The sequence below is a fragment of the Octodon degus genome, unplaced genomic scaffold, assembly GCF_000260255.1.
Source record: "Octodon degus isolate 3935 unplaced genomic scaffold, OctDeg1.0 scaffold00021, whole genome shotgun sequence".
Classification (NCBI taxonomy): domain Eukaryota; kingdom Metazoa; phylum Chordata; class Mammalia; order Rodentia; family Octodontidae; genus Octodon; species Octodon degus.
This window is the reverse complement of record NW_004524597.1, coordinates 14,339,554-14,357,575: the sequence shown is the minus strand read 5'-3', so window position 1 is coordinate 14,357,575 and position 18,022 is coordinate 14,339,554. Positions and strand designations below refer to the sequence as shown.

The 18,022-nt window shown below is 41.2% G+C and overlaps 1 protein-coding gene across 2 annotated transcripts in view; it reads left to right on the top strand.

Annotated features, from left to right (window-relative positions):
• The first annotated feature begins 2,227 nt into the window (after positions 1-2,227).
• Crkl (CRK like proto-oncogene, adaptor protein) overlaps positions 2,228-18,022 on the top strand; it is a 33,147-nt gene continuing 17,352 nt past the window's right edge. For both annotated transcript variants that reach the window (XM_023711588.1, XM_004628012.2), the window contains exons 1-2: positions 2,228-3,039; positions 13,806-14,271. In XM_023711588.1, the coding sequence (XP_023567356.1) occupies positions 2,729-3,039; positions 13,806-14,271 (777 nt within the window). In that variant the 5' untranslated portion in view covers positions 2,228-2,728. The remainder of the gene's footprint in view (positions 3,040-13,805; positions 14,272-18,022) is intronic.

Here is an 18,022-nt window from a genome sequence, read left to right as displayed (position 1 = left end):
TATACAGTTCAGACTAGCTTGAACTCACTTTGTAGCCCTGACTGACCTCCAACTCATAGCAATACTCCTGCCTCAGCCTCACACCCATCCTCAGTGCTAGGATAACAGGCATAAGCCATCATGCCTAGGTAGCTTTTTAAAATACTTATGCTAACTGAAAACAGTTACAATCACCTAACTATCTTTTTCTTTCTTTTTTTTTTTTTTTGTGATACCAGGGATTGCACTCAGGACCTTGTGCTTGCCAGGCACGCTACTGAGCTATGTCCCCAGCCCACTACCTAACTTTTGATACACTAGATTTTATTTTTCTCATTTCAGCCATCAAAATTCATTTAAGTACTATGTGCCAGGAATTGTGGTAGGCACTAGGAATACAATCTCTCCCCAAAATGCTCAGGTTAAGAATGGAACAGGTACTATTTGGCAATTATAACAGATTGTGGTAAGAATTAATTTAGTGTGTGACTAGAGTGTTTCCCTAACAATCACTGGGTATGATCAGTTTTCATTCTACTTTTGGAACATACATGCTTTGAGTCAGTAGAGGTGACCTTTAAGGTGTTCATAATAATTACTAGCCAAAAGTGCAACAGCAAATAGGAAAATATATTTGCAGAGGCAGAAGAAAACTATATTAGTGTTACAGAAGCTAAAGTTGGGGGGCTTCTTAGGAGATTTCCTAACATATATACCTGGTATATGAAGGAAAATGATAATTTCTATGAAGATCACTAAAATCTTAGTCCTAATCAAAGCAAGGGTAGAAGCTAGATCAAGAAGTCTGCAGCAAGAGTAGGAGATGATGAAATGCTAAATCTAGCAGAAAAGAAACTAGAAAATCAAGTGGAAATTTTTCTCTCCATCTTTACCCAGTCATAAATCTATTCACACTTTTACACTATGAAGTTAAAGGCTCAGTTTGAAAATGACAGTGAATAATAATGAAAAACTCTTGTAAGACTGCTTAGCATGTGGCAGCCACCTGCCAAGAACTTTATACATATTAGCTTGTTTAATACATTAATTTCTGCTTGACAGTAGATGTTATTAGTATCCCCAAGATGAGCCACAGAATAATTAGCCCACAGTTACCCAGACAGTCAAAACTAAGTCAAGATTTGAACTCAGACAGTGTTTCAAATTCTGTGCTATTCAAATTGCACCTGAGGTGAAAACATGGTTATGAAGAATTCATCTATCCCTTTAGCTTGCCCTTGGGTAGAGATCACTTATTACCTCACCATCTAGGATTTGCTGAACCTGAGGACACAAAAGGTCAAAATGAAATTTTATTGGCAGAGGGATTTAAGTATGATTTGTTTCCCTCACCTTTATCACTTCTGGGACATGCTTTCTTGCTTATCCAATTGGGGTATGTTATTACCAACAAATAAGGTGCCGGTGGCTTGATCTTTCAGTTAACAAATATTTGAGCGTCCACTCAGGGACATACATTGAACAAGGCAGATAAGACAAAGGTGAACATAACAAGACAAGATCCCACTTTTTCAAAACTCACATTCAGGTGAATGCAGGAAAGAGAAAATATGCAAGGAGGGCTCCGGCTAGCTAAATAAATAAGGTAGAATGGAGAAAATTAAGTGGAAGAAGCAGGCAAAATCCAGAGCAGGCAAAATGCCACACCCGAGGCGAGAAGCGTTTGCATTTTAGGGCAGCAATTCAGCACCCAAACTGGCCAGATTATTCCAGGCTGTAAACTTCCTTATACAATTTATTCTGGTCAACCGAGTCATCACCTGGCCCTCGGGTTACCTAGCCATCCAGAGGTCCGTTGGTGATCATCTCAGCCCCCCGGGTCACCCCTGTCCTGAGCCACTTTGGCCCAGTGGAGCCTATACGCCATGCGGTCTTTCTCGGCCAAGCAGGTCACCTCAGTGCCACGCCTCCCGGGCCGGCGGTTCATTTTACACTTCATGCTTTGTTTCCAGAATCAGGTTTTCAAAACGAAGCTCCCCATCCCGGCCCCAGCTGCCTTCCTGCCAATGCTAAGACCTGACCGCAGCAGCGCCCCCGGTGGCGCACTGTGGCCAGGAAGGGAGTGCCCAACACCACAGCCTCCCTCGCCTCCTCCCGGAACGCGGGAGCAGGGGGGGAGCAGCGCACGCCCAGATCGTAACGATCTCGCTCCTGATTGGCTGCGTGAACTAACGTCACGGGGAGGACCCCGGCGGCCGCTGGGAGTTGAGGCCTCGCGCGTGCGCAGACCGAAAGCGCTGAGCGGAGGGGGAGGTGGCCAGCAGCTTGTCCCGCGTCCGCCATTTTGTTGCTGTGGCTATTGGGAACCGGCTGAGCAAAATCGCCCCGGAGGCACGACGCTCCTTGGAGGCTGGAGCTTCGTGTGACAGAGGGATCGGTGCAGATCCGTTGGGCTGAGGAGCCATCATTTTTCAGCCCGGAAGTCACTGGAGCTACACCAATACGCCAGGCAGCCTGAGATCCCCGGGGCGGCCTCTGCTGCAGCTCGCTTCTCCCGCTGAGACCCTTGGGCTCTGCCCCGCATTTCCTGGGCCGGCTGTCCCGAGAGGCAGCCCTTGAGCAGGCGCGCGGCGGCGGAGGATGCTGCAGGCCGGGAGCCCAGTGGGAGGTGTTGGTCCATCCCGCTAAGCGCGCCTCGAGGTGTGCCTAGAGGCCCTATCGCAGCCCCAAAGCACCCCGCCAAGGCTTCCAGAACGGGCGAAAGCAGCCACCGCCCGGACCCGTTACCATGTCCTCCGCCAGGTTCGACTCCTCGGACCGCTCCGCCTGGTACATGGGGCCGGTGTCTCGCCAGGAGGCGCAGACCCGGCTCCAAGGCCAGCGCCATGGTATGTTCCTGGTCCGCGATTCCTCCACCTGCCCGGGGGACTACGTGCTGTCGGTGTCAGAGAATTCACGAGTCTCCCACTACATCATCAACTCCCTGCCCAACCGCCGTTTTAAGATCGGAGACCAGGAATTTGATCATTTGCCGGCCTTGCTAGAGTTCTACAAGATTCACTACCTGGACACCACCACCCTAATCGAGCCAGCGCCCAGGTAACGCGCGCAAAACTGCGTGACCCCAGAGGAGGGTCGGGAATGGCCGGGGTCGGTGCAAGACCGGGGTTGAGAGTGTGGGACGAACTATTTCCCTCGATCTAAAACAGAAGGCATTTCGAAGGAATGGTTTAGGTCAGGCTCTGGGTCTCTGGATGCGAGGATCCTGTTTGACCGTGGTTGCATAGTTCAAATGGACGCTTTTTTCTCTTTGTCAGTTTTAGCGGGCGGCAAAACTAATGCAGAGATTGGTTGTTGGGTTTTTTTCTGTGGTTTTTTTTTTTAATAACCGATTTTTGGGTTATTAGACTTGCTCGAGGCTTTGAAGATAGCCGTGGCATGTCTCCTCCCACTGTTCCCGAAAATTCACGTACACACAAGTTTGCACACCGTTCGAGGTTCTTGATTCTTCTGCAGATATTTCAACTGCTGGTTAAGATCTATTTGGAACAGTTGCCAGATGAAAATGATGTAGCGTTTAGAAATAAAAACCTTTAGCTAAAGTATCAGAACTATTTACAGTATTGATATTCTGATGCCAAGTTTGAAGCACTCAGATACCTCTCATGTCTTTATTTAGCTATACAGCCCACACACACACACACACACACACACACAGATATATATTGGCTTCAATTTGGATAGTTTAAGAAAAAAGTGTATCCCCCCCACTCCGTGGGCCATTAATGTGGTAGAGATAAATTTGGTTAATTACCGAGGCACAATGGCATTTAACCATAATTATATACTAGTTCGTTTTCACATTTATTTTTGTGTAAGTCTTATGGCTTATTATATATTTTAAGATTAATGCAAAAAATAAAATTAAGTATGCAAAGTGACACCAATGTAGTGTTCTTTCCCAGGTAAAATGCATTATTTTATTTGTGTCGCCTTGGTATTTTCTCCCAAGTCTATTATTTAAATTATACTAAATATGAGCTGAAAGATAGCCTGGGGTTTTTTAAAATTCCTCTTTTAGAGGTGGTGCGGAACCAAAATTACTTATTTCTGAAAGGCCTGTCAAATGCTAGGCAGTTGTTCTACCATTGAGCTACATCACAGGCCTAGAATTTCTTAAATAGAAGGAATTGTACTGCCCGATTTCTTTCATAAAATATCTAGCTAATAAACATTGATGTAGACTTTTCAAGCTAAGCTGCTTTTGATTTAATAGATTATCTAGTGAGATTTTATTCTGAATTTTAAACATTAGAACTGAGGAAGCCTTGTGATTCAGTGATAGAATGCCTAGCTAGCATGCATAAGGCCCTTGGTTCTATTCCCAGCCCCACAAAAAAATAAGTAAATGAATAAAGCTGCCATAATTAAGGACACCTACTGGAAGTGTAGGAATTGTTTCTTTGAAGTAGAGATAGAAGAGAAATAAAGCTAGAGCAGTACAGTGACTAAGATTAAATTAACAGTTGTGAGCTAAATGGAGTTTAAAAGGGGGAAAGACCGTGATTATAAATCAAATAATAAAGTACCAGAACACCAAGAATCTGATTGGTGAAACTTGCAGGTCTTAACAGCTACTGTAGGTGTGGTCAACTTTGAGCACAGTGTAATTCCAGGTTGGAGAAAATTAGAAGCCACTGTAATGAGATTGGTAATATGTTTAATTAAATTACCCTAATTTGTGTAATAAATTTTAGGATTTTATTAAGCTGTGTTATGTGCAGGACATGTGCCTACATTGAAGTGACAGATATGTTAATGCCACTTCAGGAAGTGAATTAATGGATTAATCCCTGTGCTAGAGGAAGTGAAGGGGAATCCTATCTACAGTTTCCTACTATCTACAAATCCAGATTATCCCTACATGTGTCTTCTAAAATACCAAATGTAACTTTCTGTTTTTGTCTCCTCTCTTTCCTTCAGTGTACCTCTACAAGGCTGCCCACTTTGGGTAGACATCCTCACTTATTTGAACCTCTCTTGGGCTGTTGTCTCCACCTATGAATTCTATTTCTTGTTGGTAGTCCCTGGGCATGGTCGTACACTCTGTAATCCCAGCACTTGGAAGGCTGAGACAGGAGGATCATTGAGAATTGAAGACCACTTAGACTACGTAGTTGAAGACCAGTCTGAGCCACATACAAAGACCCAGTCTCAAGGGGGGAGTGTTTCAGACCCTACCCCTCACACTAAGTTTAATTATTTGTTCTTAGGTCCATGTCCTTTGCTCTAGGCCTATTGCTATTTTCTTTTCTTTTTTTTTTTTTTTCCATTTTTCATTTTCCCCAGAGAATCACAATGCTGGTTCAATTGGATCCTGACTAGATTCACTTTGTTATACTGATTTGTCATTGGGTTGCTGTTGTTGTTCTGGAGATTAAACCCAGGGATCACTGAGCTACAGCTCCAGTCCTTTTGTTTTTAAATTTCAAAGTCAGGCTCTTGCTAAATTGCCCAGGGTAAATTCTAATTTGTAATCCTCCTTTCTCAGCCTCTGGAACAGCTGGGATAACAGGCATATGCCAGCACACTTGGCTATACTGAATCTTTTCTGGGTTTTGTTTTGTTTTGTTTGTTTGGCTTGTTTTTTTTATTCATTTGTTTGCTTGGTTTTTGAGACAGGGCCTGGCTGCAGCCCATGTTGACCTGGAACTCACAGTTACCCTCCAGCCTCCTGGATGCCGGGCTTACTGTGGTGAACCACCATGCCCGTAATATATTGCATTACTTCTTATGCTGCATCTGTTGATATGTCATTTCCAAGCCTGAAGGTTTATAGGTCAGGTTTGACATAAAGAAAGCTAACAATTGTGTAGTAATGGTGCACATCTCTACTTGTAATGCTAGCTACTCAAGAAGCTGAGGCAGGAGGATCAACAGTGCCAGCCTGGGCAATTTTAAGAAGTCTGTGTCTCAGATTAAATTTTTTAAAAAAACCTCTGCATGTACAAAGGGTGATCAAAATATACCGTGAAGGTTTACATTATTTTGAAATATTACAGTAAAGGACACATTGCCTTTAATCCCCCTGAAACTACTCCCTTTTGCTTCCAACATACATATCCTGCTGTGTGGAAGCAGTTGTGGAAGTCTGTTTTTATATTTTTACAAGGATGGTGAATGCTTCCGTGTGCCATCCAATGGTGAGACAGGCTCATAAAAACATGGGCACAGCCTCATCCACCTTCCTCACTGGATCTGGCCCTATGGGACTCCTTGTTCTTCATCAAAGTCAAAATGACGGAATGATAAATGTGGGGGCCAGGGAGATAGCTCAGTAGAATAACTGTCAAGTGCATGGGCCTGAGTTCAATTCCCAGTTCCACAAAAAAAAAGATAAATGTTGTGTATCAATTTAGGTACCAGGATAGCCCAGATAGCACAACCAAATACGCAGAAAAGTACTTCAGAGAACAACAAGAACAATGGGATAAATGTATTGGAAGTAGGAGGGGGATTATTTGGAGGGGGATTAATAACAGTGTGTCCTTTACTATAATTTGTTGAAATTTCAATATTCATCATATATTTTGATCATACCTCTTTGCCCAAAGGTCAGTGCCAGGCAAAAAAAAAAAAAAGAAAGAAAAACCGTGCTGGGCATGGTAGTGCACATCTGTAATCCCAGCATACTGGAGGATTGTTGCAAGTTCCAGGCCAGCCTGGGCTACAAAGTGAGCTCTAGGCCAGTGTGAACAGCATAGGGACACCGTGTCTCAAAAAGATTAAAAAGAAAAGATAAACCTAGTGATAATTGAGCTTTAGCATTTAAAAAAATTCAGTATATATTATAAAATAATGCAGTATATTATGTGTACAGTGGTACACCACAGTAATTCAAGCATCCAGGAGGGCTGATGGAGAATAATTTGTGAGTTCTAGGTCAACATAGGCTGCAGCAAGACCCTGTGTCAAAAACCAAACAAACAAAAATGCCAAACAAACAAAACAAAACCCAGAAAAGATTCAGTATAGCCGAGTGTGCTGGCATATGCCTGTTATCCCAGCTGCTCCAGAGGTTGAGACAGGAGGATTACAAATTAGAATTTACCCTGGGCAATTTAGCAAGAGCCTAACTTTGAAATTTAAAAACAAAAGGACTGGAGCTGTAGCTCAGTGATCCCTGGGTTTAATCTCCAGAACAACAACAGCAACCCAATGACAAATCAGTATAACAAGATAAATCTAGTCAGGATCCAATTGAACCGGCGTTGTGATTCTCTGGGAAAAATGAAAAATGAAAAAAAAAAGTTTAATTTTTTTTTTTTTTTAAAGAGATAGAATTTCCCTATTCATTCCAAGCTGATCTCCAAGTGGAGTTCTGCTTTGGCCTCCAGTGCTGGTATTATAGGCTTGTGCTACCCACCCAGCTCATGCTCATATCCCAGACAAGATAAATTCAGTGGTTCAACTTTTCAGGGATTATTAACTGGAGTTTTAAAGCCAGGGTTTTATGTTCCTTTGCTTGAAATTGTAATTGCAGCATCTTCCCCTAGCCCCTGGGTAATTTTTAATTTTCATTCACATATTTATAAGATTATCTCCCAATGTAGGTTCCGGAAAAGATATGTGACACACGTACTTTCTTTCTTTCTTTTTTTTTTTTTTTTAATAGCGGAACCGGGGATTGAACTCAGGCCCTTGCACTTGCCAGGCCAATGCTTATTCTACTGAGCTATCTCCCCAGCTCCTGACACACGTACTTTCTTCATCATGGAAATTATATTAAGAAACAATTAAGTAAAGATGGTCGCATACTGTGAAGAGAATAAGCTTAGGTTGAGAGTAGTGTGGTCTAGGAGAGCATGAAGCTAAGACCTAAGAAGCAAACCTTGAGAGAGCTTGGACTGTGAGGAGAATAAGGGGCTTCTATGAGGAAAAATCCCAAGAGGTCAAGGTTAGGAAGTTGGATTTTGTTTAAAATACTTGGGCTCCTGGGCAGGAAATGGTTTGAAGAGGTGGGATGCCCTGAGGCTGTTACTGGGTCCAGGAGCAAAATTATGGCCCCTGACAGTGAAGCTGTTATTTAGAGATAGCATTTTCTCTGTGTGTGTGTGTGTGTGTGTGTGTGTGTGTGTGTGTGTGTATGTGTGTGTGACATAAGGAATCAAACTCAGGACTGTGCATTTGCCAGGCAGGTGCCATACTGCTGAGCTATATCCCCAGCGTAGTTGTGACTTGGCAGTGTCTGTTTTGGAGATAAAAATTGAAGCTTATGGCTAGGGAACATGTTGGGAAAAGGAAGAAACAATGTTGATTTAGTGTATTTATGAGGTTTATCTTTGTGCATAGTAGGCATTCATTCTACCACTGAGCTGAACCCCAAATATATTTATCTGCAGTGCTGCTGTGGTAGATTTAAAATTTAATTCCAAAAAGGTACTTTTTCAGATGACTTTCATGATTTTTGAGTGAACCTGAAAAATTCTCCTTGTACATGTAGAAGTAATGTTGCAAATCAATTGACAAATAGGAATCCTGTGATGATTTTCACTTTCTTTGAGTATATATACATGTTTGTGATTTTATTTAGGGCTGGGTATGGTGACATTCTCCTGTATATAGTCCAAGCTGCTGGGAGGCTTAGGCAGGATGATCATTTGGACCAGGATTTCAAGGCTAGCATGGGCAACAATAACGAGACTCTTTTTTCAGGCACAGTTAAATTGCAGTTAGTAGCAAGTGAACTTTAGTGTTTTTTTTACTTAATAGGGCCTATGTTCAGCCTTAAAACAGAATGTTTCAAAAGGTTTCTGTAGTCCTGTGGACTATTTACATAGGAAATACATATTCCCTGGTTTTAAAACTTGAAAATGTGTTTTGTATAGCTTACTTTGCCTTACAGTTTTCAAGTTCTAGCTTGTGTAGATAAATGCAAGCTAAGAAGAGGGGAAAAAAATTGTGACAAAAAGCATCATTTAAAAACTAAGTGAATTGACCTTTTGAGAAAAATCATGTTACAACAGATATGAGTATCACATGAACTTGGTTTTTGGAGTTGGCTAGTCTTTGAGATGTGCCTAGGAGCTTACTGATTACTGAGTTTGTTTTTACCATATTAGGGGTTGAACCTGAGGCCTTTACCAGTGAACTACAGCTGCAATTCTTTTTTTTTTTTTTTTTTTTTTTTTTTTCTCGGAACCGGGGATTGAACTCAGACCCTTGTGCTTGCTAGGGAAGCGCTTATTCCACTGAGCCATCTCCCCGGCCCCTTGCAATTCTTTTAAAATTTTTAATTTTTTAATTAAGAGTCTCACTGCACCAGGGATGTGGCTCAGTGGCGCAGTGCCTGCCTAGCAAGCGAGAAGCCTGGAGTTCAATTCCCTGTACCAAAAAAGAAAATAGTAAAAAAAAAAAAAAAGTCTCACTACATTACCCAAGCTAGTCTAAAACTTACCCAAGCTAGTCTAAAACGTGTGATCCTTGCTCCTCAGCCTGCCAGAGGTGCTGGGATCAACAGGAGTAAGGTCTAGTGTTTAGAAGGTCATTTCCATGCCTGAAAAGGGGCTGGAGGAGACCCCTGAAGACTGCGTAGTCTAATCGGAGAGTCATGATGGGAACTCTCATTAAACGGGCTTTCATCACGCCTTTCCTACTCAAAATATTTGAACATTCAAATCAAGACCATCTTAAAATAAGGGATAGAATTGAGAAATGTTTCGTATATTGAAGCCTACCAAAGCCCAAAACTACACACAAAACCATAAAATGGGAAGAAAATACGTTTTTTGTCTTTGGGAAGCTCAGTCTATTGGAAAAATTAAAGTAAAAGACCATGGTAGCTAGAAAGAAAGGTGTCAAACTGTGCTTAGAGTTGGAGAAGGCTTGAAAGAGGAGGTACTCTTTCAACTGATCTTGAAAAACGAGAACTAAAAAAAAAAAAGATGAGAACTCGTATATGAGGTGGAAGAGGTGGTGGCAGGACCTGGTGGGAAAGGCACAGGGTTATCACTAATGTGGGTTTTGGACAGGAAAGTAGGTGGGAAGGGTAGAGCTGATCTGTAAATGGCCTTCTGGGCCTTATAAATGAGGTTAACAATGGGACACCTCCTAGATTTCTAAAAAGAATTATCATGATCAGTTTCACTTTTTTTTTTTGTCATGCTGAGGATCAGTTTTACTGTTAGAAATTTCTCAGGAGGACACACGGTAGGGAGAGCCTCTTATAGTAGGGGACCATGAAGAGCTGAATTGAATTCAGATGGGTTTGGGAATATGTTAGTGGGAACTAACAGCCATTCTGGGATACTGCATGCTGAAGGTAGGGGAAGAGGTATGACTTTAACTTTGTAGAGCAGTGATGGCAAACCATTTAGAGCTGCTACACACATGCCGTAGGTTTGCCACTGCTGTAAGTGGTGCCACTGAGAGTCACAGGTGAATGTGCAGAGGCCGTTTTGTTGCTGCTGCCGTTGTTTTGGTTTTTTTGAGATAGAATCTTGCTGTGTAGTTCAGGCGGGCCTTGAACTGTGTAGCCCAGGCTGGCTTTGAGCTCAGTGTTGTCCTGCCTCAGCTTCCTGAGTGCTGGGATTACAGATGTGTGCCACTCTCCCTAGCTGAAAAACTTTTTAATTATATAAAAGCTATGATAAAATACCCGACAGTGAGCTCTGACACAGAACTGATTGTGCCCTTCATAAAGTGTCAGAATTTTATATTGTACTCACTGAATTATTCAAAGACTCTGGCTCTTTAAATAGTAACAGGGGGGCCGGGGAGATGGCTCAGTGGAATAAGCACTTCCTTAGCAAGTGCAAGGGTGTGAGTTCAATCCCTGGTTCCACCAAAAAAAAAAATAGAAACGGGGATATACTTTGAAGAGTACTAATTTGTTCTTCTAGAGTTTATGTATTTTCAATGCATTATGACACGAGTTCATTTATACCTCAAAGATCCAGAGTTTATCTCCAAGGCTCCATAGCTTACAGTTAATGAACAAAGCTCTAGAACCAGACTGTCTGGGTGCACATCTAATTTCTGCTTTGGCATCCTCTTCTGTAAAATGAGGATAATGGAATCTACCTCCCAGAATTGTTGTAAGAATTAACTTAATATCTTTATAGACTGTAAATGGTTCTTGGCATAATTATTATTAGCATCTTATTACTGTTGTTCCTCCTAGTATTTCTGCTATTCATTTTTTAAATGAACTGATACTATGCAATTTGCCTTGGCTAATAAGAAACAAGACAGGCTGGTTTGGCTGCACATGCCTGTAATCCCAGCACTCTGGGAAGCTGAACCAGAAAGATGGAGCGTAGCATGGGAAATTTAACAACTTTGTGGGACCCTGTCTCAAAAGTAGAATAAAAAGGGCTGGGAGTGTAACTCAATGCAAAGGCCTAATGCTCAATCTTTAGTACCTACCCACCCACTCTCAAAAGCTCCGGGAGAGGGGACTAGGCTTCTGAGGATTTTGTAAAGCTAGTTATTTGCATTAAAAAAAAGATGAGCTGGGTTTTGTGGTGCATGCCTCAATCCCAGCATTTGGCAGGCTGAGGCAGGAAGATCACTGTGAATTTGATCACTAGGCTACATAATGAGTGCAAGGCCAGCCTGAACAACGTAGAAGATCCTTTCTCAGAAAATCAAACAAAAAAAGATAAAAGTTTTGTTAAATTATGAAGGCTGCTGTTTGGAAAGCAGTGTAGTATACGAAGAGCCATAAAAATGTTCATGTTCTTTAATCTGGTAATTCCAGTTCTGGGAGTCTAAGCTTTACAGAAAGTCTAATGTAGGGAAAACATGCCCAGTCTAGGAGTATGGCTCAGTGGTAGAGAATGTGCTTAGCATACTTGAGTCCATATCAGTCCCTATCACCAAGAAAGAAAAAAGAAAATATGCTCAAAAAGGTTTAGTAATACTAATGATTAGATAGGAGAGAATTAGAAAAAGTAAATATCCATAGGTGCTTTTTTTGCATAGGCTCGCAGATGATACTTTGTCATGAAAATGGTCATCCTGAGGATCAGAAACATGGAGAAACAGCTTAGTGTAATCCTAGTCAGAAAAACTGGCCCAGCTATATGTACTATTCTATTTTAAGAAAACTTTAACAACCAGTATTGGTGGCACATGCCTGTAATCCCAGCACTTAAGGGAGGCTCAGGCAGGAGGATCACAAGTTCAGGCTCAGCCTAAGCAGCAACTTGGAGAGATCCCATCTCAAAAAATAAAAACAAGGATTTAGCTCAGTCTGAAGGCCTTAGGTTTAAGCCCTACAAAACTGAAATAAATAAATTTTAAAAAGAAAACCATAAATTGAACCAAGGAAAAGCAGAGTGAAAATGGGAAGGATGTTTGTAGTTTCCTTAGGACAGAGCTATAAAATATTCCTTTCCAACACCTGGGGATATAACTTTGCAGTGCAGCACCTACCTGGCAAGTACAAGGCCCTGGGTTTAATTCCTGGTACTCCCCTACCAATTTTTTTTTTTTTTTTTTGGGCCCTGGGACTGTTTCCCAGAGCTATATGCTAGGATGCTGGGCAATACTCTACCATTGATCTATGACCAGCGGCCCAGAACTGTCTTTTTCTTTTGTTTTGTTTTGTTTTCTTTCTTTCTTTTTTTTTTTTTTTAAATCAAAATGCTTCAACATAGGTAAGAGGTCACTTTGTAATATTAACTTTTTTATAGATCTTTGCTGGGTTAAGGAAAAAGGAACATGGACATTAGCTAAATGAAGATAAATTGGAACCACCTCCCAGTGATTATAAACAGGCCTGCCCTTTCTTTTCCAGCACATTCTCAGAGCAGTTCTAAAATTGGGCTTTGGTAATGGTTCAGTTGGTAGAGCCATCACCTAAAGAGGTACAGGCCCTGGATGAAGCCCATGGTTTGTTAAGCTGGTACAGATTCTGTGCTTCAGAGAAATTAAGAATGGGTAATGTTTTTGTTGTTGTTTTGTGGTGTTTTGTTTTGTTTTTGTCTTTTTGAGACAGTTTCACTCTGCACTTCAGGCTGGCCTTGAACTCACTTTGTGGCCTCAAACTTGCAGTGATCCTCCTGCCTTAGCCTCCCAAGTACTGGGGTGATGAGTGTACCACCATGCCCAGCCAAAGGCTGCTAATGGTAAAATAGTTTTTTCCAAAACTTCATGTATTTGAAACTTTGCAGAATATTTCTTAGGTGAAAAGCAACTTACAGTGGTTTTGCACATGAGATGTTTCTGGAGAACAGGTGTGTGTAGTACTAAGGGTCAGACCTAGGACCTTGCACATGCTCTAATACCAAGGCTCTTGTAGCTGACTCTGGGAATGTATTCTATGAGTCACTCAGCAAATGTACACTGGTCTGTAAGCAAGGTGAAGGCAGTGGTGCCTCAGGGCTGGTGCTTTAGAGATCTTATCTGCTATTTTTGTGGTGAAATCTTTCACAGGTATTCATTTAATAGATAATTCTTGTACAAGACGACATGTACTGTTCTGTTTTTGTTTTTTAACAAAATAAATCCTCTTTTGTTTTTTGTATTTTGAGGAATCAGAGACAGGTCTGTCTGTCATTTTTATGTGCCTGGAGAAGTGTAGATTAGACCTGGGAGGAAGAGTGTGCAGTGATTGTGACAGGGTCCAGAGGAAGACAGCTACTGAGCCCATCTCAGATTTTAAAAACACATTTAAGTCGGGTAAAACAATTGTGTGTGTGTGTACATGTGCATATGACAGGCAGTGTGACAAAACTTTGTCATCCTCTGAAAGGAGAGAGAAATAATCCATTACAAAGGACTGATTTATGTTTGACAAACACTGGTAGAGTAAATAGAATAAGACTTTTTCCATAGGATAATTTTCTTTCTCTCCTAAGGTATCCGAGTCCACCCATGGGATCAGTCTCAGCACCCAACTTGCCTACAGCAGAAGAAAATCTGGAATATGTACGAACTCTGTATGATTTTCCTGGGAATGATGCTGAAGACCTGCCCTTTAAGAAGGGTGAGATCCTAGTGATAATAGAGAAACCTGAAGAACAGTGGTGGAGTGCCCGGAACAAGGATGGCCGGGTTGGAATGATTCCTGTCCCTTATGTTGAAAAGCTTGTGAGATCCTCGCCACATGGAAAGCATGGCAATAGGAATTCCAACAGTTACGGCATCCCAGAACCTGCTCATGCATATGCTCAACCTCAGACCACAACTCCTCTACCTGCAGTTTCCAGTACTCCTGGGGCAGCGATCAACCCTTTGCCCTCTACACAGAATGGACCTGTCTTTGCAAAAGCAATCCAGAAAAGAGTACCCTGTGCTTATGACAAGACTGCCTTGGCATTAGAGGTAAAATTTTGTGGTTCCTTTGATGTTGAGTTTTCATTTTTAGTTTTAGGCTCTGCAAAGTAATGTCTGCTCATTTAAAGTTATGTTCATGGGAATTAGAGAATGGGTGATTTTGGAAGATACACTGTTAGTGTTTCACTGATTCCTTTTTTTTTTTTTTTCTCTCTCTCTCTCTCTCTCTCTCTCTCTCTCTCTCTCTCCTAATAAAGTTTTAGTGCCTATTAATTGTACAGAGTACTGGGTTTTAAGGCAGGTGTGATGTTGCATCCCCATATGAAAAGGCTGAGGCAGAAGGGTCATATAATTTCAAGTCCAAGTCAGCCTGAGTCACTTAGTACTTAATGAAACTGTCTCAAAAAAAAAAAAAAAAAAGGCCTAGAGATACGGATTAGTATGAAGACCCTAGGTTTAATCCCCAGTACTATAAAAAGAAAAAAAAAGGGGGGGGGGTTTCGCTGCAGTATTTCCTTGCATGCACATATTTTGATCACAGATGTTCCATCCGGTTACCCTCCCTTACATTCCTTTCTCCTCTGTTAATCTCTTCCACTTGTCTAGTAGTCACTACTTTCACGTCTTTTTTAGATTCCATATATTAAGGAGAAAATACTTCCTACTGACTGTCCTTTGTATTACTTGATTCTTATTCTTCGAAGCTGTCCACCAGCTTGCTACTTCTTTCTTCTCCCAAAGTTTCATAGGTTTATTTCAGTAATTATTGGTTTTCTTTCCAGTAAAGAGAGATGATTAGAAAGAGTCATGATCTAGAGGAATGCTAGCATACATATGCACAGCCACTTACATGAATCCATATTTCTAACATATTGATCGTGTTCAGTTGAGGAAAAATAGGAATGAATATTGCAGAATTTATTTTTAACTAGGCAAAAGAATGATTGTAAAATGTTATCAGCTCTTGCTGTTGTAAATTTTATAAATTATAATGGCATGAAATAAAACTTGAATTGCCAAGTAATTTCCTTCTAACTAAACATTAACTGATTTTTAAAAAAGATTTTAATGGGGTGAGTGAGATAGTTCAGTGAACTAAGCACCTGCTTATGCAAGCATAGGGACCAGGGTTTGATCCCTGGCACCACATGCTGTACTGACCCCACACCTAGGCACGCTTAGCTAGCCACTGAGACCGTGTGTGGTGACGCACATCTATAATCCCAGCTCTGGGGAGGCTAAAAACAAGAGGATCACTATGAGTCCGATCTGCACAGTGAGACCCTGTACCAAGTACATTAAAAAGAAAGGATTGGTTGGGGAGATAGCTCAGTAGAATAAGCACTTGCATGGCAAGCACAGGGTCCTGAGTTCAATCCCCCGTACCACAAAAAAAAAGATTTCAATGGTTAGTGTTTTTCTGTGACTTGATCATATTTTTTGAAAGTGCTGAAGATCAGTGTTGATTAGTTTAGAAGTGGGAGCTGTGTATCTCAAAGAGTAGATTTCTATTGCGACAGTTGATAAGCCCAGGTGAATGACCATATATGAGTACAAAGCTTATGGTGGGCCTCAGAAGACAAAAATGGGGGCAGATCTGAAAAATAAGATTTTAATACTGTTTTGGTCATTAATTTTTTTTTAAACTGAAGTATAAAATAGATATAGTTGAATACGTCCTGACTGAGCTTCTCTGCTCTTACCTGTAAAATGCGGATTTCTGTGGTTTGCACTCTTCAGTAGGCTATTGTGAAGACCAAGTAAAATGGTATTTGCCAAAGTGCTTTATAAACCATAAAGTGCTATAAAAATATAATATGATTATAGATAAATACTCTTACTATTAACAAACTGTATATGTGTTAGAGAAAAAGAGACTGTTAGTGATAGTTTGGTGTGGATTCACAAGATCAAAATAGGGGAGAGTTGAGAGATAGCCCTAGCATCACAAAAATATGAATGGAGCCCTTTGCTTCATAAAGCAAAACTTAATCTACAATATAGCCTGCACACAGTTAAAAGTTAGAAATAATGTGTTTTCAGTATTATTTTTCCACTGGTTGTCCTCAGTTTTCTTTTTTTTTTTTTTTTTTTCCGGAACCGGGGATTGAACTCAGGCCCTTACGCTTGCCAGGGAAATGCTTATTCTACTAGCCATCTCCCTGGCCCCCTGTCCTCAGTTTTCTTTGAACAAGAGTAATATCTGAACTGCACCTGAAAGTTTGTTTTAGAGTTTGTATTACCTTTGCCCTGATTTGGGCTGCAAGGAAAGCCTGAGGCTTGCAGCAGGGACCAGAGACTGGGAGGACCTAGGTGCTTTTATACATCTCAACAGAACATGAAAGAAACCACAAGAGTCCTTGCTGAGAACCCCTTCCCCGGATTTCTCACTCCCACACAGACTTGTTCCTATATGTGAGTGTTCCTCTGGCCAGGCCTGTTCCTCAGTAACTTTGAGTAACACGCATTCTGTGAACTCTTTTTGGCAGTACTTGAACCCAGGGTCTTTGCAATGAACGACATCCCTGGCCCTTTTTATTTTTTAGCAATACACAGTATTGCTGTCATTAAGTTTCTCAGGCTGAGCTTGAACTTAATGATCTCCTGTGTTAGTCTCCCAGAGTGCTGGGATTACAGGCACATGCCACCACACCTGGCTGATGTAGACTCTTCATACTGTCCAGTCTGTATAATACTGTCAGCCTTTTGAAACATTTTTCACTTCTGTGAGGTTGGCAGGGTTTCAGTGTGAATGACTTGTATGTTAGGTGATTAGTTGTTGGCATACCAGGCTGAGATCCTGAGTGTTAAGGCACTGAGTCAGAATTTCAAGAATCTGTCTGGTTACTTGAGGTTATAAAATGTATTTTCACGACCTGTATCTTCTGTGTGGATGAACGTGTGCAAGGAAGTTGTTAAGGGATCACTTAGAGTAGTGATGGCAGACCTTTAAGAGCTTTCATGCATGCCACAGGTTCGCCACCACTGGCTTAGAGTTGGTGAGTGGGCAGGTGAGTAGGGACCTAACAAACTAGGAGTAAGAGAGCCTAATTAATGATTAAGAGAGCCTTCATATTTGACTATTATGTAGCTCTCCTATTCTCTCAGACCCCAGAGAGAGGTCTCCAGCCCTGAGCTTCTTCATGGTACTAACATAGCCATCTAAGCTTCGTCACAGGCTTTTTCTGTACTCCCAAGAGAGTTAAAAGGAATCCAGAAATACACCTTTGCACTCTCTACTTAATGGTATTTTTCTTTCTATGTATTTAAATAAGACTTTGGACTGTAACATAACTAAATATTTCTGTAGTTACGTTATCTTCTAAAACTATGAAGAAAATTATACCTGCCTGATATTACTAAAAACAACTCTCGGGTGTTGGGAATATAGTTCAGTGACACAGGTGCCTGCCTGGCAAGGCGCAAGGTCCTGAGTTTACTTCCCAGTACAAAAATTTTAAAAAAACCTCTTTTGGGACTGTTGCAATTAGGTTACCAGGAAGTATTAAAATTAAAATGAGAAATAGGGAGGCAAGTAGGACAAAATGTGCCAGTAACTGAAGCTTCCTTATTCCCCTTGACTATTCCAGAAAAGAATGATAGCTTAGATAAACTAGCTTAGATAAACTATTTTCTTTAGTTCTTTTTTGTTTGTTTGTTTGTTTTGGTACTGGTAATCGAACTCAGGGTGTTGCACTTGCCAGGCAGGCACTATGCTACAGAACCATATCTCCAGCCCTGTATTCCTTTTTTTATTATTTTATTTTATTTTATTTTTTATTTATTTGTGTGTGTGTGT